General features: G+C 43.8%; 1 protein-coding gene and 1 long non-coding RNA gene across 3 annotated transcripts in view; one reads left to right on the forward strand and one right to left on the reverse strand.

Moving 5' to 3' along the window:
• Positions 1–1075: 1075 nt before the first annotated feature.
• On the reverse strand, positions 1076–18551 carry LOC141985332 (uncharacterized). Its single transcript, XR_012638907.1, has 4 exons — positions 18423–18551; positions 8305–8377; positions 6490–6573; positions 1076–1540 (listed from the first exon to the last, which is right to left on the reverse strand). It is a non-coding gene; the product is annotated as an uncharacterized LOC141985332 (long non-coding RNA).
• The window catches only part of MTA3 (metastasis associated 1 family member 3), a 259662-nt gene continuing 254809 nt past the window's right edge, over positions 17876–22728 (forward strand). For both annotated transcript variants that reach the window (XM_074949344.1, XM_074949346.1), the window contains exons 1-2: positions 17876–17999; positions 22484–22551. In XM_074949344.1, the coding sequence (XP_074805445.1) occupies positions 17972–17999; positions 22484–22551 (96 nt within the window). In that variant the 5' untranslated portion in view covers positions 17876–17971. The remainder of the gene's footprint in view (positions 18000–22483; positions 22552–22728) is intronic.

Consider the following 22728-nt stretch of genomic DNA (forward strand, 5'->3'; position numbering starts at 1 on the left):
ATGTCATTAGCAGTAGATATACATAACTCTGCACATTTACTGTACTTATATTGCACAATGTTTATGATGATCACTGTGACATAGGCTTTACATGACCCATTTTGATGAATACATGGGATCCTATACCCCTGTGTACATCTGTGACCTCTGCCAGATGGCATCAAGAGGTCCTTCGGTTACAGCCACAGTGATGCGTGCCTTTATAAATATCATGGGACAATGACTTTGGTTTACTATATTTGTACAGCGTATAGCATAATGGGCCCTGGTCCTTTTGATCTCTAGGTACTACTGCTATGTAAATGGTAAAGAATAGGAGCAACTCATATCACATGTAAAATCACAAAGTACTCTCTCGATTTCCTGATAGATGACAATATTCTAGAGTATATTTGGAATACTTTGATAATCTTAACTATCAGTTTCCTTGCCTTTGTGGAGAATTATCATTGTTGTGCCTTTGGCCCAAGAATTTTGGAAGAGAAATTGATCAGAGTCAGTTATATTCTTTGATGCAATTCTGTTTACACAATGTACACAAAGTCCTCTTTCCCTGAACATAATAGAAAGGAACAATAGGCAGTTTCTTTGCTCATTTTCCAAGTCTGTACTTGGAGTCAGTTCTGTGACTCAAGGAGTTCTGCTCCCTCATAGGGCCACGGTCATGACTGATTCTCTGCTGGCTTTCCCCTTGGTTTTTGTTTCTGTCTCTAACACACACACACAGTTTGTGAAACAATCCTCTAGTCCTTGCATTTGCAACTGTGGAATCCTCAGTCAATATTGTGGCAGATTTCTGTCACCTGATTCCTCAGGCAGATTGGTAATCAGACTAAGGCCGCAGGATCATTAGGGGACGAGATGACAGAGCACGCCAAGTAACTGAGTTTTAAAGCTTTATTGATAAAATAATAAGACAGCGGAGAGTGCTGGGGGTGGGGGGGATGGTTCCCCACGTCACTCAGAGGAAGAAAGAAAGCGTTCGTGCCCCAAGCCCTAACCCACTTTCATACTCATACCTGCACTACCCAAGGCTGGCCAAGCCTGGGTGTAACGTAAGAAGAGGGGGGTGGTGTATGGGAGTTCTTGTCCCGGGCACGGGTCGTCCAGGGTCTGCTGTTGATCTCCGATTTGCCTCAGCTCCTGGGAGGGTTTAAGTCCCTGGGGTCTCTTGGGGGCATCTCCTTCCGGGACCTTTGTTCCCCAAGCTTTGTGTACCAGTTCAAACCAGCCTTCCGTGGCTTCCTCAGCTTTCCCAAAACACAACGGCTTTAGAGACGCAAGACTGTTTTCCCTCTCACTGGCCTTTGCTGTCTCCTAGTTTTTGCAATCTCTGCAGTCCTGTCTGGCTTGTTTCTTTTTTCTCATGGTTAGCAGAGGTTCGGTGAGATATGGATCCAGTGGCAGGCTTCTTGGCTGTAGTGAGTTTGTTCGAGTGCAGTGACCTTGGACTGGGGCCAGCGTCTTATCTTTAGGCTGAGCTGAAGCGTTGAGTTAACCCATTCTCTTCTCTCCCCCTCCCTCTTTGGCCTTGTACAACCTGCAAAGGAACCTTTCACTTACACTCACATCTTTAACCCTTCCCAGAATACTTTGCAATGCCTGCAACAGTGTTAACATACAATGCTGATCTGCCTCCCCAGGGGACCCCCTGAGGGAGTGGGCCATTGGGTTGTGGCAATAGGATTTCACTTCTGATCAGATCTTGTCATGTGTCCTATTGTCTTGGGGGAGTGCTTCTGTTGTCTCCAGCTATCTTACTACATAAAGGGACTTAATTTCTCCTTGCTTTTAGTCTGAAAGAAGGGTGCTTAACACACTGATTAGAAAAATCAGACTTGGTTAAAACCATAGACAAAGACCTGGTTGATGGCACACATTGACTGCTTCCAGCATGGCATCCCTATTTTCTCTTTGTGCATTCTCTTTTCCTGCCCCCATCCCTTTGTACATTGACTTCTACAGCCAATCATCCAGCCAGAAAGTCTTTTAGCCCTTCAGAGTGGTAACTGCTTACACTAGTGCTAAATTTGGCCCTGAAATTCACCAAACCATTTCAGGACCAAGTTCTCTTACAGCAAGAGAATAGTGTACTATTGTCATATCACCAAACTGGCCTATAAAACAACTAGCTACGTAATAACTTTAATTAGGATTTTAAATTTCTAAAACCTGGTTTAGAACCAAAGGGCACTCAGTGGAAACAGGAAGCAATGCTTGCAGGCAACAGTTGAAGAGCGGTATGCTCCCATTTAGTGATATAACAAAGGTACTGGGATACTGGATGTACATTTGATCAACAAATTACATTTCAATGTTCCCTTCCTGCAATCATTCAATTTGCAAGGAAAAAAAATGAAATGAACAGATACTGAGTCCTTGAGTAAAATTAATTCTGTTCAATGAATGTACTGTGCCATGTACATTGGTCAAACTGGACAGTCTCTACGTAAAGGAATAAATGGACACAAATCAGACGTCAAGAATTATAACATTCAAAAACCAGTTGGAGAACACTTCAATCTCTTTGGTCACTCGATTACAGATATAAAAGTTGCAATTCTTCAACAAAAAAAAACTTCAAAAACAGACTCCAATGAGAGACTGCTGAACTGGAAGTAATTTGCAAACTGGAAACAATTAACTTAGGCTTGAATAGAGACTAGGAGTGGATGGGTCATTACACAAACTAAAACTATTTCCCCATGTTTATTCCCCCCCACACACCCTGTCCATTCCTCAGATGTTCTTGTCAACTGCTGGAAATGACCCACCTTGATTATCACTACAAAAGGTCCCCCTCCCCCGTGCTGGTAATAGCTCACCTTAAGTGATCACTCTTGTTACAGTGTGTATGGTAACACCCATTGTTTCATGTTCTCTTGTTGGATCATATTAAAGAAGTTCTGTATTAAAATCACAAATGAGTTTGATTCCCCATAGTTTAAATTCCAGGGTATTACTAATTAAGAGGTCTCTTGGTTTTTGGTACTGTTTCTCTCCCTCTATGTGTGAAACTTGCAAGCTGCTAATTGCGTTAGTACATTCTAAGACAGAATCTGTTCTCAAAGCAATTCACACAGAGAGAGACTCAAAGCAATACTCTGTAACAGAAACAGCACCCAGAGACTCCCCGCCCTTTTGTTGTATTAACAGTTGTGATTAAAATAGAGATAGAGGATGTATGTGGATGGACGCTTGGTGTGGATAATAACTGAATGATCAGGGAGATGCCAGCCTAAGAATCCAGTGTCCATCGGCTGAAGAAGGCGTCAAGTGGAAATAACCAGAGGACCCCCGGAGGGCAGACTGGAATCCACCCAACAGCCTCAAGAACAGGAGAACCAAAGAACAAGAAAACATCTAGCAGCACGGAGCCGTCAGGAATGTGCTATCTGCTGATTGATTCAGCAACAACATGATGAAGCAATTCCCATAGACTGGCATAGGAAAAAACTCCTATAAAAGTGGACTCTAGAAAGTGAGAACTTTGGGGGTCTGATTCTGCTAACCAACTTCCAGGAGCATCAGATGAGCATCTGACAAGGCCCTGCTCCCTCCTCATGTCCAGGCCACCTGGCCAGTGGCTTGGCATGAGCAACTCTAAGGCTAGTAACTATGATAACAACCTTGCAGAACCTGTGTGTGTGTGTTTGTATGAATGAATGTGTGAATAAATATGAGATTGAACGGAATGTTATAGCTATAACAAACTGCTTACTATGATTCTTTCTGTATTCACAATAAATGTGGTATTTTGCCTTTTCCCCTTTAATAAGATCCTGCGGGTTTTTATTTTATTGGTATAACACCCTATCTATATAAATCTCCCCACTGTATTTTCTACTGAATGCATCCAATGAAGTGAGCTGTAGCTCATGAAAGCTTATGCTCAAATAAATTTGTTAGTCTAAGGTGACACAAGTCCTCCTTTTCTTTTTGTACTTAAAGTGTGTCATTAAGCACCTTTAACAGCTTTTTAAACAGATGTTGAGTAGGAAAATAGATCAGTTGGGGGGAAAAAAGACAAAAGTAAAATCCATGTTGTTTTTGATCCATATACAGTATAATTATCTTTAAGCAAAAATGGCTTCATTTAGGACTGCTGCAGGTGTGTCTCTGCACCATGGCTGTGACTCTCCCTGATTCTCAGTCTCGCGTCAGAGATGACCAAAAAAAAAAAAGTATAGAAATCTAATCCTGCTCCCCTTGAAGTCAACAGCAAAACTCCCACTGACCTCAGTGGAAGCAGTATCTGGCCCTACATCTATCCACCAGCAAATGAAAAGGGCTGCAAGTCTGCACTCTAAAACCTCAGGCTGTTACTGTTCTGGGCTGAAACTCTCATAGGATGGGGATTGAAACTGTCTTGGCAGGTGTAATGAAAGTTCTGGAGGATCAGACTCATAAAAGAAACATACAGATATTTTAATCCTTAAACCCAAAGAAGAACTCTGTATAAAATCAAAAGCTTGTCTCTCTCTCTAACAGAAGTTGGTCCAATAAAAGATATTACCTCACCCATCTTGTCTCTAATATCTTGGGAAGAACACGGCTACAACACTGCATATAGCATAATCCTTACTCACACTAGGATTACTTATGTGAGTAAGGATTATTCATATGGGGAAAAAGCAGCTTTCTTGCACACTGAAAATGGAAAGTTTAGATAAATAACAGTTTTCCCCCCTCATCTAAAGCAGGTGAATGAATGCCATTAGACTGGTTTTCATTAATAGAACTAATCAATGAAAGACAACATATGTGGGTGCAAGGAATATATAGTTTGATGCTAACAACCAGTCTGTGGGGCCAAATCCCGATTGCCTTACACAAATATTCCCACTGACTTCAATGCAAGCACCTGCGTGAGTAAGGTGAACAAGGTTTGGCCTCTGGTCAAAGGAGTGACCTGTACAGAAAATAGTTGGCATCTATTAATGCACATATACAATATCCTATATAGATAACTGTTCAGTCATAATTACCAATTTTCTATATTTGCAGAAACTGTCAATTCATAAAGATTGGCCTGCGTTGTTATTGACTTAAGCACCAGTTTTCTATGAAGTATAGAGACATATGGTGCCATTTTTACAGCATTCAACATAAATGTGAAAATCTAAATATGGGCTTGTAATTTAATTGCCGAACCATTGTTTTCATATTTTTAACGAAAATACCTACATTATATTTAGTCATGAGTCCTTTGAGATATCTGACCCACAGATATGTAAAAATATATACAGTACTGTTGATTGTCAACAAAAGATGCATTTCTTCTGTGGGAGTTTCTTTACTGATTTCTAAAGAGGTCAGGCTATTTGTTTCTGTCTTCTGAACCATGGTCATAAATAGGCAGGGCCCTACCAAATTCACAGCTATGAAAAATGCATCATGGACCGTGAAATCTGGTCTGCCCCCATGAAATCTGTTCTTTTGTATGCTTTTACCCTATACTATACAGATTTCATAGGGGAGACCAGCATTTCTCAAATTTGGGATCCTGACCCAAAAGGGAGTTGCAGGGTAGTCACAAGATTTAAGGGTGGTATTGCCACCCTTTCTTCTGCACGACCTTCAGAGCTTAGCTGCTGAAGAGCAGAGGTTGTTGGCTGGGCACCCAGCTCTGAAGGCAGTGCGGAAGAAAGAGTGGCAACACCATACCCCGCCAACCCTTACTTCTGTACTGCTGCCTTCAGAACTGGGCAGCTGGATAGTGGCTGACTGAGGGCTCAGCTCTGCAGACAGCACCACAGAAGTAAGGGTAGCAATACCATAAAATGCCATCCTTACTTCTGCACTGTTGCTGGCGGCGACAACTCTGCCTTCAGAGCTGGGCTCCTAGCCACAGCCGCCGCTCTCCAGCTGACCGGCTCTGAAGGTAGCACCTCTGCCAGCAGCAGTGCAGAAGTAAGGGTTGCAGTACTGCAACCCCTGCTTACAATAACCCTTCCAAAACGCCCCCCCCACTCCTTTTTGGGTCAGGACCCCTACAATTACAACACTGACATTTCAGATTTAAATAGCTGGATTATGATTTTTAAAATCTTATGACGGAAATTGACCAAAATGGACTGAATTTGATAGGGCCCTATAAATAGGTAATAGATGCACAGACAGGTGTGGGATTTTCTTAGGTCCAGGGTTTGTTTTTACCTATGGCTCTGTTCTCTCCCTTTCACTCCTAGCAGGTTCAGTAACAGAGCAATTACAAATTATAGATACTGGAGGTTTCAAATCCACATGTGTATCTACTATTATAGAAAAGTAGAATAGGCGTTATACAAACACTGCTGCTCCTGGGAGTGGAGGAGATGAGGATCCAGAAAGTGGGAGTGCTGTCTCCATGCTGCTCTCTCCCTCCCATCATCCAGACCTATAGAACAGGTTCTATAGGGCTTGGGACCAATCAGACTCTCTCTTGCATCACCCACCTCTGTGTAGCTCTGTCAAATAAATCAAACTTCCATACCAGCATTCACTTACCTGTTTTTCCCACCATCCTATGGAGACCCTCCTTCCGCACAGGAAAATCAATCTACGTTGCTGTGTCTAAGGAGGTCATGGTACCTGGAAAATTAGAGATCTTGAGCACACAACATTTCCTGTTTAATCAGGGGAGCACCCACCAATTTCGGGGACCTTTTGTCTGGCTTTCCTGATTAGTTAGTTTAGAATCACTTCACTTTGAAATCCACCCATTTCATGCCAGAGGAAAGGGAAACGATGTTACTTTATTGTGTTAGACTTCTAATTCTTGTGGGTAGACAACTATTTATCCCTTTATTCACAGGCTGTACAGTTAATTGCTTCTCAGTAGATTAAACCTAGAGAAAACAAAAGATCTGATCACCACTTCAGGTTAAGTGGCTCATTTTAACTCTTTACTCAACCCTATGCTCCCCCAGTTTGTCGTCATTGGAAAATTAGTACACATTAGAACAGGACTTTGAGGAGCCATATTGACTAACAGGATGTTAAATACAACTTTGCAGTCAGTGTAGAAAGGGTCAAACTGTGTTTTAATATTGTCAGCTGAATACTTATCCGAGTAAATAGTACTTGTGACTAGAGTTCATTGAACAATTTCAGATTTTTCAAAGAAAATTCTCTAAAAATATATATATACACACACAAAAGTGAAATTCTCTAATTAGCTAAAAATTGAGTTACCAATTAGCTAAAATTAGATGCATTTTTGGGGGAAAAAATTCATGAAACATTGGTTTTTTCTTTCTTAAAAGAATTCTACTCCAGACCAACTGATACAATGTTAAAGACAATGGCTTTTATATGGGGACCACTACGTCTTGTTTTACATCATGTTGGCTAACATGACTCCTCAAGGTAGTGTTCCAACACAACTTTATTTTCTAGGGCAAGCAAGTCCTAAGTGGCACAGAAAATCTTCACCCTTTTCTTCCACTTTCAAAATCAGGTTTCCAATCTCGCAAGTAGTAACTCAGCATTAAAGAGACAGAAACCTCTCTTTCCTGAAACCTCATATCCCTAGTTGCTGTTGTGATTGCTGGGCCTACAAATTTACTCTAATTGTGATCTCAACAGTAAAAAGTATGTGAAAGTTGATAGGCACTGACTTTTAGTTTTCCCCAGCTGCATTCCTCCCACAGTCCACTGAGCCCTTGCTCCATTTCCTCCCCAAGGCTCTGCCCTTGCCCTGCCTCCACTCTGCCCCTTCCCAAGACCCCGCCTTTGCTCCACCTCTTCCCACCCCTGCTCCACCCCCTTCCTGAGGCCCCCACTTCCCGCTTTCTAGCCTCCTCCAAGCCCCTCCTCCAGCTGCCAAACAGCTGATTGCTTGCAATCAGCTGTGCCTGGTAGATGTTGAGCATCCAATTTCCCGCCCCCCCACCAATAGGTGCTCCAGCTCCGAAGCATTCATGGAGTAGGTGCCTATGAAAGTTCATAAGATATCACATTAACCTATAACAACAAATGTTGATGGGAAAAGGTATGAAAGGGAGGCAGAGACTAAATTAGACCAAAAAGGTCTACTGATATAACTCAAGGACTGCGTTAAGATCAAATTTGGTAAACAAGAAGTGTGGAACCAAAAATCAGTGAACCAAAATTGGTGTGTTGGAAACTAGGCCTAATTGATGGACAAAATAATGAGGGGATAGGCTTTTCTGTCTGCCATTCCCTTTGTGAGTCCTTAAAGGAGACGACTTTGAGGAGAGAGCATGCCTACTGGAGCAAGCTTCACCATCATGGCCGCAATCCACACCATCTCCTAAGACCCTGGACCTTTTTCCATCCTTGTTTGAGAAACGTCCTCACCAGATCAGGCCAGAGTGGGGGACTCAGATGACATTGCCATCTCTACCAGCTCCAGCTGAATCCAAACCACCACCTGGGATGAAAGAGGATTGAATTTTAGCAGCTGCAGCAAAAACCAATGCAGCCCATTGCAACTAACTTCTTTTCCCCAAAAGGACAGTTATTACCCTCTAAGAGACTTTCAGCCAAAGGGATTTTTCCTTTTAAAATCTTTCCCTTTAGCTGGAGAGAGTTAAGGAAGGATGTTGTTAAAATTAAAGCCTTAATACTTTACATTTCAAATGCTTTAACTGTTTTCCTTTATCTTTAATAAAATGTTTAAATAATTTTTAATGATGTTTCCCATAGTACTACGTAGGCCGAGGTCTCTATACGAAATGCTGAAATTTGTCCAAACAAACAATGTTAAACAATGACTGGGTTATATTAATACCTTTGGCTCATTCATTCCATCTAACTTAATACAACACAATTTCTCTGTAGCAATCACTCAAGTGGGCACTGTGACACCAGCACAAGTGACAATGTGTTTTCCATCTTCAAAAGAACTGTGAAGTTGTCAGCCAGAGACATATTTGGACTACAAGCCTCCTTTAAGGATACTCCACAAAGGGAAGTATATCACATCATGGAACAGGCCACCCAAATACCCCAAGAGAACCTGCTTCAATATGGCAGTGGGGGAGAACACAACCATTCAACTGCATACCCATACTTGAAACCTACAACCCCACACTGGAACCCATATGGTGTATCATTAAAAAATTACAACCCATACTCGATGGGGACCATGTCTTGAAAGATCTTTCCTGAACCCCTTCTTCTGGCATTCAAACAACCCCTCAGCCTTGTCAATCACATCTGCAGAAGCAAGCTCCCAATAGACTGGAACACACCAACTCAAAGTGGCACCAGACCTTGCTAGAACAATATGGGCGGCTCATGCTGCCTCTCCTCTTTCACTGCCCCAAAGAGGTGTTCCCCTAGCAGGATCTGATTCTGCAAAGAGCTGAGTACCTCTTGGAATGTATCCTTGTTCCTTACCAGTGAATTCCAAAACTCCCACTGGAGTCAATGGATGTTTTAAGGTACCCCGACCCTGCACAGTGCCAAGCACATCTCAGTCAAGGTGCCAAACACCTCCCAGGAGGTGGTCAGTACCTTGCAGGGTTCTGGGCTCAAAGCTTCCATTCTCTTTAATAATAATGACATGAAGGTAAGAAATTGCAAGGCCTTTAAGATAAATTCACTCACGTGGAGGACTCTTTGTAGTTAAAAAAGTGTCCCAAACTACGTGGGATATGGCAAAGTTAACCATTTTTGAACATACACCTGAGAATATTTATAAACAAGACATCTAAAAAGCATTTTTAAGCTATTGAATTGTGAGTCTGATCCTGCAACCCCTTACGCAAGTTCATAAATAAATAGGATCACTCATGTAAATATGGCCAAGAGTTGCAGGCTCAACACCTTATTGCTGATGAAAGGTGCTAGAGTGAGATCCTTGGGGACTGAAGCTCTATTTAGACCAGAATAGAACACAGGATGACAGCTAGAGTGAAAGTTCCCCTCCTTTCCCCATGATAAAACACCTGACCACTTGTAAGGGTGAAAGAATAGTTCAAGCCTTTTGAAACCTTAATCTCCATTCTGAGAGGGTGGTGGTGGCGGCAGCGGCAGTGGTTGACTGTAATATGAATACTTTTGGGAACTGGCCTGAGCTCACCAAACTCATTTTATATAGGCCACCGAATGGCCAATGATTGGGAACTATATTTGGCCCTTGCTAACCTGGGTTGGGCTTTAAGGCAGATACCTAGGGATAAGAGGCTCTATACACATTATCACTCCCCTAAGCCATCCAATCCCTCATGCGAAAAAAAGATTTTTGAAGACTTTCTATTGAGAAATTCTAAAAGTGAAATTTCCTTGGTAGAATTTTATGCCTTTGAGGGCTACATTTCGCTACTGCATTTTTAAAAAGAGAGACAGTATTATGCTGCTCTGGTTAGCTTAACAGATACTTATTCCCTTTATACAATTTAAAGCAGTGGGGTCAGAAGTATTTACAGTGAAAGAGGCAACCAGGTGACGCCTGAGTGAGTCGACAAACACTTAGTGAATTTGCTCTTCTAGCAGAGATGGCCTCTTTTCTAACCATTGTCTATAATAAAATGAAAGCTGCTTCTATGTCATCAATAAAATACACAGCTCTTTAAATTAAGAGAGTGGCAGAGTAGTTGCGGCTGTGGTACAATTATTTTCACAAAATGTAGAGTATATGGTATGACGCTTTAGAGTTTATACCATACCAGTAAGGGGTTGTGTCACCACCTGCCCTGCAACTCTGGGTGCCTTAAATATTAGGCCGCTGTGGCTCACAGCCCAGACACCAACAGCCAGACTACAAGCATAGAGGTCACACCCTGACTTCCACTGCTCAGTTCTTTTATGCAGTGTGACTCCAACACCTCCCCAGTTCCAAATTTACCCAAAAATGCCTGCCCTGCAGTGCTCAGCGCTCTCGATGAACTCTGATAGAAGTTATTAAGAGACAATACACTGCAGTGCATTAGTTTAACTAGGGTTTAACAAACACTCTTATTTCAATAACAGCACTGAATTGGTTTATAGTTAGGGCCCTACCAAATTCATGGTCCATTTTGGTCAACTTCACAGTCATAGGATTTTTAAAAAATAGTAAATTTCATGATTTCAGCTATTTAAATCTGAAATTTCATGGTGTTGAAATTGTAGGGGTCCTGACCCAATAAAGGAGTTGGGGGGGTCTGCAAGGTTATTGTGTGTGTGTCGGGGGGGCGGGGGTGCGGTACTGCTACCCTTACTGCTGCAGGTGGTGGTGGCGGCGGCGGCGCTGCCTTCAGAGCTGGGCAACTGGAGAGCGGTGGCTGCTGGCCCAGAACCCAGCTCTGAAGGCAGAGCTGCCACCAGCAGCAGCACAGAACTAAGGATGGCCTGGTATGGTATTGCCACCCTTACTTCTGCACTGCTGCCGGCAGAGCTGGGCCCTCAGTCAGCAGCTGGCACTCTCCGCCCACCCAGCTATGAAGGCAGCGCAGGAGTAAGGGTGGCAATACCATGATCTCCCCCTAAAATAATCTTGTGACACCCACGCCTCAACTCCCTTTTAGGTCAGGATCCTCAATTTGAGGAACACTAGTCTCCCCCATAAAATTAATATAGTATACGGCAAAAGCACACACAAGACTAGATTTCACAGGTGATGGCACACCCCATATTCTTCATATGAATGTTATGATATGAAGATGGCATAACTAAAATGTTTCATGCAAGATGGATCATGTAAGGTATCATTGGAAAGGTTATGTTTTACTGAATATGATTATCCTAGTTGTATAGGAATCATTTCTGTATCTGAAGTTAGGAATATTGACTAACAATTACAACTGTGGTTACACCTGGGAAACGCCCACCACACAGTATGCAACCAGCCTGGATGAGCCATTAGGAAAGATGATGGGTCTTTGAAGATGTTGATCTCATCCTCCTGAAATTCCTTCCTGTGGACATTACCAATAAACCCTGTCTCATGGTTGCTTTAACACTGCAGTCATGGGATGTCACCTGGTATGGAGTACCACCTTGGACACTGCTAGTATTTTTCCACTGGGGGAAAAGATTCCTGCCTTATGTAAATCCTACTTAAGGCTGGAAAATGAGTCAATCAGGGCTCTTCTCCACCACATCCCTGCCCAAGAAGGAAGACTGCTAAAAAACACCTGAAGAAATAAAATCACAGGTTTCAGAGTAGCAGCCATGTTAGTCTGTATCTGCAAAAAGAAAAGGAGCACTTGTGGCACCTTAGAGACTAACAAATTTATTTGAGCATAAGCTTTTGTGAGCTACATCCGATGAAGTGAGCTGTAGCCCACGAAAGCTTACGCTCAAATAAATTTGTTAGTCTCTAAGGTGCCACAAGTACTCCTTTTCTTTTTGAAGAAACAAAGAAAGTAAGCTGAGGAAAAGCAAGGGCTGAGTCCAGGCTGAGACAAGGGTCTAGCCTGTGAAGAGGAATAACTGGAACTCTGTGCTGCAGAAACTCTGCACCCTGCCTAAAACATTTAGAGGGAGAAATTACTATTTGTAACATGTTTCTTTAATGTATTAAGCTTAGTTTGCGTGTTTTGTTTTATTTGCTCAGTAATCTGCTTTGTTCGGTTTGCTATCCCTTATAATCACTTAAAATTTACCCTTTGTAGTTAATCTTGTTTATTCCAAAACTCAGTTTGTGCAATTCATGGGGGGGGGGAGGGCAAAAAGCTGAGCATATCTCCCTCCACACTGAGGACGGGGGCAATTTTTATGTGCTTGCGCTGTACAGGTCTCTATACAGCAGAAGACAATATTATTTTGGGTTTACACCCCAAAAGGAGGTGCGTATGTGATGCTGGGTAATGAGCATATAATGGACCCCAGTATATCAGGTGGCATCCGGGATGGGTCCAACCCATCACAATGCGGGGAGACCAGATTTCATGGTTCATGATGCGTTTTTCATGGCCGTGAATTTGGTAGGACCCTATTTATAGTAAAAGAAAAAACAAGTTTACTTAAAAGGGATAGGATTAAGTGATACCAAGTACAAACAATTAAGATAGAAAGTGTTACAAGTAAACAAAAGTAAAAAATATGCTTCTAAGATTAAAAATTTTTAGCAAGTCACAATCTTTGCCTATGTATGTTTAACTAAACTCAGTTCCCAGAGACTTCAACACCCCCTTTATTGAAGGATCCCATACTCTGTGATTTCAAGTGCTCTCTAGGCCCCTGAATCCCTCAAGTGATGGTTACCAAAATGGCTTCCTGTTTCTGCTTATACCTCCCAAAGATCATGGACTGTTACAAGAGGCAGGAAGCCTTCCTGCCGTTCTTCCCTTCTGGTTGACTTCCCATCCTCCTACTGATTTGTATGTAAATGGAGCTCCCATTGTTTCAATTCCATAATGCTCAATTTACATTGGAGACAGGTAGATAGCAGTCTTCCCTCCTGTCTGGGAGAAAACCTGTTTCTCCCTATGATGGGACACAGACTTTAAAGCATATAAGTGAGTATCCATATTTCCTCATATAATGTTAATGCACACATTTAACAATATCAATCACCAGTGTGTCCCAGACTTTCAGAAAAGACCTTACTTGATGCCCTTTTATAATACAGTAATATGATATACCATCAGTTGATTTAATTACTTTTCATTTAAGGTTCAGACCCCCCCTGACTTTATAGACCTGCAAACCTTTAAAATGTATTCTCAGATAAAGTTCCTTTTCTCCTGCTGGGATGCAGATGCCATGCTATCCTCTTCTCTGCTTGTTAGTTTTGTTTATCTTATATGTAAATATACCTTCATTGTCTCTGCATGATGACAAGGCTGGTCAGACAAGCAAATACACTAGTACATTATGTACTTCAATATTATTTACTGAATGTCTGCTACCCCAATTCCTTTATATAAGGCAGGCTGTGCTTATGCATTGCTTGCCAAACACATTTTAAGAACGTAATTCTAGCACATATTTATCATTTTGTACACAGCTTGTACATACACCATGCAAAAGTATTAATGATCAGTGGGTTATTAGTTCTCCAGTGATATTACATGCCACCTTTTGGGTATATATCACGACAATCATGCGTTAGAGGTAGCGAGTATTTCAGGCCTGACAAGAGTTACTAACGCAGAATAGTTAACTACCAGTGGGCCTCTGGGTCACAGATGGGCAGGGCCACGTATCTTCTGTTTCTTTCCCCCCACCAATACCAGTGATAAAATACTCCCTGCTCTTTTCCATTTTAGTTACGGTAACTGGTCTAACCTGTTTTTCAATATTTACATGGGTTTACACTCTCCACGCAGTGCTCAGATTTTGTAAGTGCTTGATTTTAAATTCTCCCCTGCAGACAAGTTTATTAATAGTTGAATAAAATTCATTATAGGATTAAGACAGAGCCTTTGCACGAGCCTTAAATCACAGAAAATGGAAAAATAGGGGAGGAAAAATAAGTGATATAAAGCATCTGGGTTGCATTGTTATATTTTAGTTCAGAACCCAATGGAAAGTTCCCAGAGCTCATTTAAGTTTTGTGCTAGTGGATCTCATGGAAAAAGAACTGGATCAGTGAATTTGCAGCCACCTCGTACAACTGAGGTGCGTGTGGAAACTCCTGCCTCTTAACACACACACACAGGGTGTAAAACTGAATATGTCTGCTACCTCTCTTATGCCTCAGCTGCCTGGGGAATTCCTTGAAGGCAGGATTTGCAACTCCCTTACACCTTGTTTAATCACTTACACCTGTGTAAAATGGTATTTACCATTCATTTAGGACAGGTGTAAGTGACTACAGGTGTGAGGAAATAGAGAACCAGGTTCTGACTTCTGAGGCTTAATATTGAAGTACATAAACTTTATTTATCACGCCTGCTCTGTATGCTTTGTGACCCAGGAATTCTTGAAGTCTGCCCCTGACTAAAACCTGGATGGGTTCTCTGAGGTAACCTCTCCTTTTTTTGGTTCTCTTTGTCCTTCTCAGGAATCTGTGGAGATTGTCCTCAGGACATTACACCTCCCATGTGCTTGAAGGAAAAAAGTGTATTCTTCAACCACCCTCTTCCCTTTGCACATATAAATATGCACCTTCAGCTCGCCTTTCCTGCCCATGGAAGAAAAGCCCAGAGACCGACTCCTGAAAGAATGTGAGAATAAGGTGGATGAGGTAATATTTCTTATTGGACCAACTTCCGTTGGTGAGAGACACAAGCTTTGGAGCTTTTACATGTGTGGGGGGAACTCATCTAGAGTTGCAGTGCAAATTTGGACTAAGGAGAAGAGCTCACAGGCATTTTTAAAGAGTGGTAATAACTGCATGGAACAAGCCTAATCAACCCTCTGAATTAATTGTTTTCTTGCTTGCAAAATTGCATTTCCTTGAGCCTTTCATGTTATTTAATCTTTTGTATCATTCACTACTTGGAGTGTTAAACAGTAGGATTCTTTTTTGAATTCCAGGTGAGGTGCCAGTGTAGTGTCAGACAGTTCAGAGAAATGTATGCTAACATACAACTTCTGCTCTCTGAATACAATTTCTGGGGCATCCCCGGTCATCTCCCACTAGCACATTTTCCTTCTAGTGGGCAGGATAGGTGAGGAATTCAGATTTCCCTTTCAAAATGTGGGGCTCTCTCTTTTTTTTAAATGGGGGAGGGATGATAGGTGGCTCTATAGATTACATGCACTCATTTAATGTGTTGCAGTAGCAGAAACACTGAGTTGCTCTTGTTTTCCATTGGAACCACGTACTCAGGAAATGAAAAGTGCACTGTTCAACAACATATGAGAAATCTTAACCTAATAGTTTCAGGCTCATTTAATAAAAAATGATGTCGGCATGCGATTAGCTTAAATATGCACTGAAGACAAGAAAAAAAACCCTTATATTTATTATGGCTATTGATTCCTCTCCCCTAGCGTCCCCCCCAGCTTGAATTTTACGCTACATTTCCCTTTAGATCAGGGAAGAAATGAGATGCCAGCTTGAAAGAGTTCAAGACACACAAACAGAAATTCTGGGACATGAAATGAATGACCCATAATCCTCTATGTAAGAAACCCCCTCCCCCCCCCCAAACCAGAAGCTTTTCTCTTTTAAAAGGCAACAGTCCAAACTAGAACCCAGCTGTTAAAAATGGTTGTTCTTCATGTAATAAATTTCAAATGAGAGAGAAGTATATTTGTTACAGAAATATAAAAGTTGTGGAAACACTTCAAAATCAATTTGATTTGTAAACAATTCTTCAGCATTTATTGATTCTGAGAGGAGTTGCTAGAAGTCCGTTTTACCTTAGCTTTTCTAGGCTATACTGTAGACTTTTCTGAATGCTTTTCACCAATGAGTAGGGTTATCAAAAACAGCAAAAGAAATTTCATACGCCACCAAATTTTGATTAATACGTTTGAGAGAAGCAAAGGAGATCATCAGTATAACCGAAGGACAGATTGTATCCTGAATAGTGTCCTACAGTTAAAACACACAAACCCAACATCAGGGAAAAAACAAATGAGAAACTAGATGTTCCAGTGAATAAATAGGTAAACAACTTTTTTGATTATAGCTACCCAATGGGAGAATTTGTGTTTGATAATCACAATGGTCATTACAGTCACTCTTTCTGTAGACCAAACATGAGGTACAGCATGGAACTAAGACCCTAAACAAGATGTGGGGAAAAAACAGCACAGAATGCATTATTAGATAAAGTAATTAAATTCATGTTAAGTAGAAACTTAGTAGAAAAGTACAAACTTTTGTCCAGTGGGACAAAGAACCAGGAAGCTCTAATTAAGTCCTAACTCTGCTGCTGCCGGAGCTTGACCAAATCACTTAAACAAAACTATGACCAGTTATCTGTAAATGAGTATAGCAATAATTGGCATAATAGTTATAAAAATGGGTGCAACAAAGACGGTATTTTGAATGTTTGCAAAGTTGTTGGGGAATATATAAAAGCTGCAAAGTATAATTGCTTTAGGATAAACAGCATTATTGATTAGATCAGTTTTGTGATTCAACATTTTGATGGAAATACAGTGAGAGAATACCAACTTTCATTAGAAAGTACTATAATTGTATCTAAATCAAGGGACAATTGAAGTGTAACAGAATTATCTCAAAGGAAATGCTGGATTTAAATCCTTCAGAGGGGTAGCATACATACCCTTTGTGTACACAAATGCACATATGCTAGAGATGCACAAACTCAGATATCTAAGCAGACAAGCTCATAGATACCCATACATGAGCACACACACAAAAATATACACTCAGTCACATACACTGACCCATGCTGATGCACAGCTTCACCCCCCCATGCACAATTGTCATGCACAGACACGTATTCGAATGCATCCGTGTACAGGTGCACAGTGTGCTTGTGCATTGGACAATCACTGTCCTGCTGTCACACGTCTACACTCACCTGTGCTGCCCTGCGACCCACCTATATACAGAAACACACGCACCTAGACTCCCACCCACCTAGCCACAGACCCCACCATGCTTATGCCCACACCACCACCCCTGGCACATTCCTACCCAGAAACACACCCAGTCATAGCCTCTTGCTCTGCTATTGCATATGCTAATACACTCACCCTCAACATACAATGCACTTCCTGCACCCAGCCCTCCCGTGTACCAGGGCATCACTGCCTCCACGCACCAATGCACTCCTGCCCCCAATGCCCCCCCAAGCCAAGGCCCCCCCAAGCCAACGGACTCCGTCCTCGCCTGTCCTTTTGGGGCCAGAACCACGAGGGAAACTTTTAACCCCTCCTCCCCCGATGCGCAGCGGGACACGGCGCTGGTGCAGCGTCCGCCCGGGCAGGGCCCTCCGTGCGCTGGCGCCGCTCGCGTCCCCACACGGGCAACCCAGGAGGGCTGCGGGCCCGGCGGCGCTTTAACCCTTGGCCTGCCGCGCCCCGCGCCGGGCAGCTCCGGGGAGGGCCGCGGCGGCTGGGGTGCGGTGCCCGAGGCGAGGCGGGGCGGGGGGGCAGAGCGAGCCGCTCCCTCCCGGCCCGGCCCGGCCCAGGCGGCAGGAGGAGCAGGGCGCAGAGCGCAGACATGGCGGCCAACATGTACCGAGTGGGAGGTATGTGGGGTCCGGGGAGCGCCGGGCCCGCGGGCGCGCGCTGTGCGCAGCGTGCGGGGGGGGGAGGCAGGAGGAGGAGGAGGAGCCTGGCCCACACCCCAGCCCCCCACGCCCGGCCCAGGCGCCCCACGCCCCCGGGGGGCCCCCAGCGGGGCCCGGGGAGGTGAAGGAGTCAGCCCGCCCCGGAAAGGAGGGAGCCCAGCCCTCGGCCTGCGCAGGGGGGGAAAATGGGCTCAGCCCCCCTCCCCCGCCCCCCGAGCGGGACAGGGGCGGCAGCACCCCCCGAGGGGAGGTGGGGAGCATCCCCTGCCCCCCGGGGGAAGAGGAGCCGCAGGCCCCTTCACTGGGGGAGGGGAAAGGGCAGGGCAGTGCCCCCAAAGGTCAAGGGGAGCGGGCTCAGTAGGCTGCGCAAGAGGCGCTCACCTGTTGCCTGCAGCCGGCCACCACCAGGGGATGCAACAGGGGCAGCATCTCCCCAAAGATCAGGGGAGATGGCCTCCCAGGAGGACAGGGAAGGAGGCCATTTCTCCCGCCCCAGCATGTGCTAAACCTATCCAGTAGCAGCCCTCGAGGGGACTAGTCTCCCCAGCCAGGAAGGAGGAAAGGGCCAGGCTCAAACCAACATTGCTCAGGCCTGATGGGAGTGGGCAACCTGCGTCCATCCAGAGGCTTCTGCAGCACACAAACGTCTCACCTTGTTTATTGTTGCCTAGTGTCTTGGGCTACCTGTAAGGAACAGTTTCCATACACCCTCTCCCATCCCCCCGCCCCCAAGTCAAGTTGGGCAGTTGTTATCTTGCCACCCATCAGCTTGGCTCCTGTGGGAGCTGCTGTGTTGGGTGCAGGGTGCATTGGTACAGGGGGAATGGAGGCCAGTTAAAAACAAGCAACAACAGTTTTCCACTCCCCCACAGTAAAATGCCTCATGCAACGTTTACACTCATGTGATTGGTGCCAAAGGAAAAGCTGAAGTTAGCTTTTCCATACCATCTCACTGTTCAGTAGCATTCCTCTCCCAATCACTCCCCAAACCAGCATCCTACAATGCATATCAGGGAAAAAGACAAAGGACAAAGACTGGACAGGGCCTGTGAGTGTCCTGGTTTTGTCAAATCCTATGCTAACAAGGTCTGAATTAAAGATAGTAAAAGTGATGAAGGTGAGATCAGTTCCATCCTGTCTGTCCCTCTCAAGGGGTCAACTGCACAAATACAGTGTAGGAAATAACTGCTTAGGAAGGAGTATGGCAGAAAAGGATCTGGGGGTTATAGTGGATAACAATGTGGTACAGTTGCAAAAAAAAAACCAACAAATAACCAAACATTGTTATGGGATGTATTAGCAGGAGTGTTATAGGTGAGATGAGTAATTCTTCCTCTCTACTGAGCACTGATAAGCAGGGTGACCGTATTTTCCCAAAGGAAAAACGGGCCACCCCCAGGCCAGCCTGAGGCATCCCTGCCACCCTACCCCTGCCTCCCTCTCACCCACAGGGGGCTGGCCCGAGTTCAGGGAGGCTGGCCCAAGCCCCCCTGCAGCCCACCCACATCTGCTTTCTCCCCCACATGCGATAGTTCCTGTGAGCCCTGCTACCTCTGCCCACCCATGCATTGAGCTGCCTGATGTCTCCCTCTGCCCCCTGCACATGGGGCAGGATGGCTGGCCTGAGCTGATCACCTTAGCCCTCACTCCAGCACAGGGCTGCAGTTGCCACTGGCCCCCCCCCCACGTTCCTCCACACCCCATTAGGGGTCCTACCCCACTTTTGACAAAATTGTGCCTCCCCCCCCCCCGCATTTGCTCTTGCTAACAGATGATCGAGAGCAAGTGTCTAATTTTGTCAAAAAAGTTGGGACGGCTGGGACAGGGCCTAAAAGAAGGGACTGTCCCAGCCAAAAAGGGACATACGGTCACCCTTCTGATAAGACCTCAGCTGTAGTACTGTGTCCAGTTCTGGGCACCACACTTTGGGAAAGATGTGGATGAATTGCAGAAAGACCAGAGGAGAGCAACAAAAATGATTAAAGGTCTAGAAAACATGAGCTATCAGGAAAGCTTGAAAAAATTGATTTTTTTTGGTCTGGAGAAGAGAAGACAGGGGGAGGTATGTGTAAAGAGTTGTTATAAAGAGAATGAGAATACATTTTTCTCCTTATGCACTGAGGACAGAACAAGTAGTAATGGGCTTAAATTACAGCTAAGGAGATTTAGAAATTGCAGGAGCTTGTGGAATTTCAATCATTTGATGTTTTTAAGAACAGGGTTAAACAAACATCTGTCAGAGATGGGCTAGATAATATTTAGTCCTGCCTCAGTGCAGCTCTCTTCCCTGGATGACCTCTTGAGATCTCTTTCCATCTTACATTTCTATGATTCTGTGATGTAGTTATAGCAACAAGCCCTCTTTCTCCAAGAGGGAATTTAGGTCTTGAGCCCATACACCCTTACTCATATGAGTAATCCTCACAAGAGACATGAAGTCTGGCCCAGGATTTGCCCAGTCTGGCCCCTGCTGCTTAGATTTTGGATTCTCAACCTGGGAATTCTTAGGGGAAGATGAAAAAGTTTCAGGAGGTAGCAACCACCCTCATTACTAAATGAGAAGGGGTCCCGGAATGGTTTTCTGCTGTAACATGGCATCACGGTATGAGAAAAGTTGAGAACCACTAGCTTAGACTTGCTAAATGATCCCTTCTCCCACTACATGTGGCACACAATGATTACATATATATTTTTGATATATTAACCATACATTCTTTTTCAAACTCCCATCCCCTTTTTTCCCCTCTTTATTGAAGCGGATATAGGAGATGTAAGATTTTTGGGCAGGTTAATCCCTGTACATTCACTATTTTTCCATGCATTATTCTACCATGTTTCCATAGTGGTAAACTCAGACATTAGTGCAGGATACAAAGATACTGTAGCAAGGCAATGACTCACTAGTGCAGTACCTCCTGCTGGTCATCTGGGAATTAGCTCTTTCCAGCCTCAGAGTGCCCTCTGCAGGCCAGTGCCTCGCCTGCCACCAGCCCCCTATGTCCCTCCCAGGCCCCAGTGCCCCTTTACCTTGGGGTCCTGCCCCCTGGCAGTGCACCCACACTCTGGGTCTTCCCTCCCAGGGGAACCCCCAACCCTCTATCCCCTCCTTACTTCAGTGGCTACTGCCAGTCACCATCTAGCCCCCACTCACTGGGGCAGATTGCAGTCTAAACCACTCATCATCAGCAAGGGGTTGGACCAGCTGCCTCTGCCTATTCCCAGGCTACACCTCACTAACCTCAGTACCTTTCCTGGCCTTTAGCGAGGCCTGCAGCCTGAGGGTTTTCCAGGCTAGAGCGCCTCTGGCCCTTCCCCACTCCAGGGGCCCTTCCTAGCTCCCAGGCAGCTAGGTCCATCTCTCTCCACAGATAGAGAGAGATTTTCCTGAGCTCCTGGCTCACAGCCCTTTTATAGGGCCAGCAGTGGCCTGATTGGGGCGTGGCCCCAGCTGTGGCTGTTTCCCCAATCAGCCTAGCTTTTTCTTTCAGCCCCGGCCCTCTCCAAGGGTTGGGTTTTAACCTCTTCTGAGCTAGAGCAGTGTGACCGCCCTGCTACAGATACATTCAAATATAAATGCAAAGTATTATTTGAATTTTGTGGAGCATTGTCTATGAGACTCTCCAAGAAAAAGTAGGTTTTGAGAGACTGAATTGAGGGAAACATGTTATTTTTGTTCATCATTATGGGTGATATATAAACTTTTGGCCATGAGAAGCTGAAGAGTCTTCCTTGTCCCTTTTGAAAATATTTTTGTAACAATGAAACTAGCTGTCATATTGAAGTACAGAAGAATCTCACTCATGAACATTAGTGACTGGGAGATTTATTGCCAATTACTGTGTTTTGCAAATTATTTACTGAACTGGGATGTCAGCAAAAGCAAGTATGATGCATCACAAAAGTACTTTGTTCATTTATCTGGACTACTGTACTACTTCCAAATTTGCTAGTAAATGTCAAGTAGCATATTTTATAAAAATAACGATGTCTCAGTAATACAAAACCTCACTATACAGCACACCGAGGTTAAATCGTTTGCTGAGAGGTTGTGGGAGACTGCCAGTTTTTAAAACGGATTTATAAAGTACGTGGATTAGTGAAGTGCATTGTAGGCTTTGATCCTGCAGAGATTTATTCACATACTTAACTTTACAGTCATTGGGAATATTCATAGTGTGTAATGTTAAACACGTATCTTTGCAGAATCAGGGCCTTAATGAGGTTCTGTTTAGTTAATCCCAAGAGTTATGAGATAATTGGTTGAAAACTCAACAAATATTCAAAATGTTGTAATAACCGAGATATGCATCTGGCAGTGAATTTGACTGAAGCACCTGCTTTTTATAAGCCTCTAGAGTTAGGGGAATTGTGCATTGACAAAAACAACATTCTACAAATACTGCTTTTGAAATAATTAAATATCTTTCTGCCTTTTGTTACAGATTATGTTTATTTTGAAAACTCCTCAAGCAATCCATATCTGATCCGGCGAATAGAAGAACTTAACAAGGTACATGAATATGTAAAATTCCTATACACTACTTGATAAAACGTGATGTAACTCCCAGACAAGTGCAAATGTGTAATTCTTCTTAAAACCCAAGTAGTATTTTCCCAGCTCTTGTATGATTTCCATAAACACGATTTCTGAATGCTGTGATGTTTTGGAGATTTGCGTGTACCTCAT

Source organism: Natator depressus, chromosome 3 (genome assembly GCF_965152275.1).
Source record: "Natator depressus isolate rNatDep1 chromosome 3, rNatDep2.hap1, whole genome shotgun sequence".
In the NCBI taxonomy this organism is placed as follows: domain Eukaryota; kingdom Metazoa; phylum Chordata; order Testudines; family Cheloniidae; genus Natator; species Natator depressus.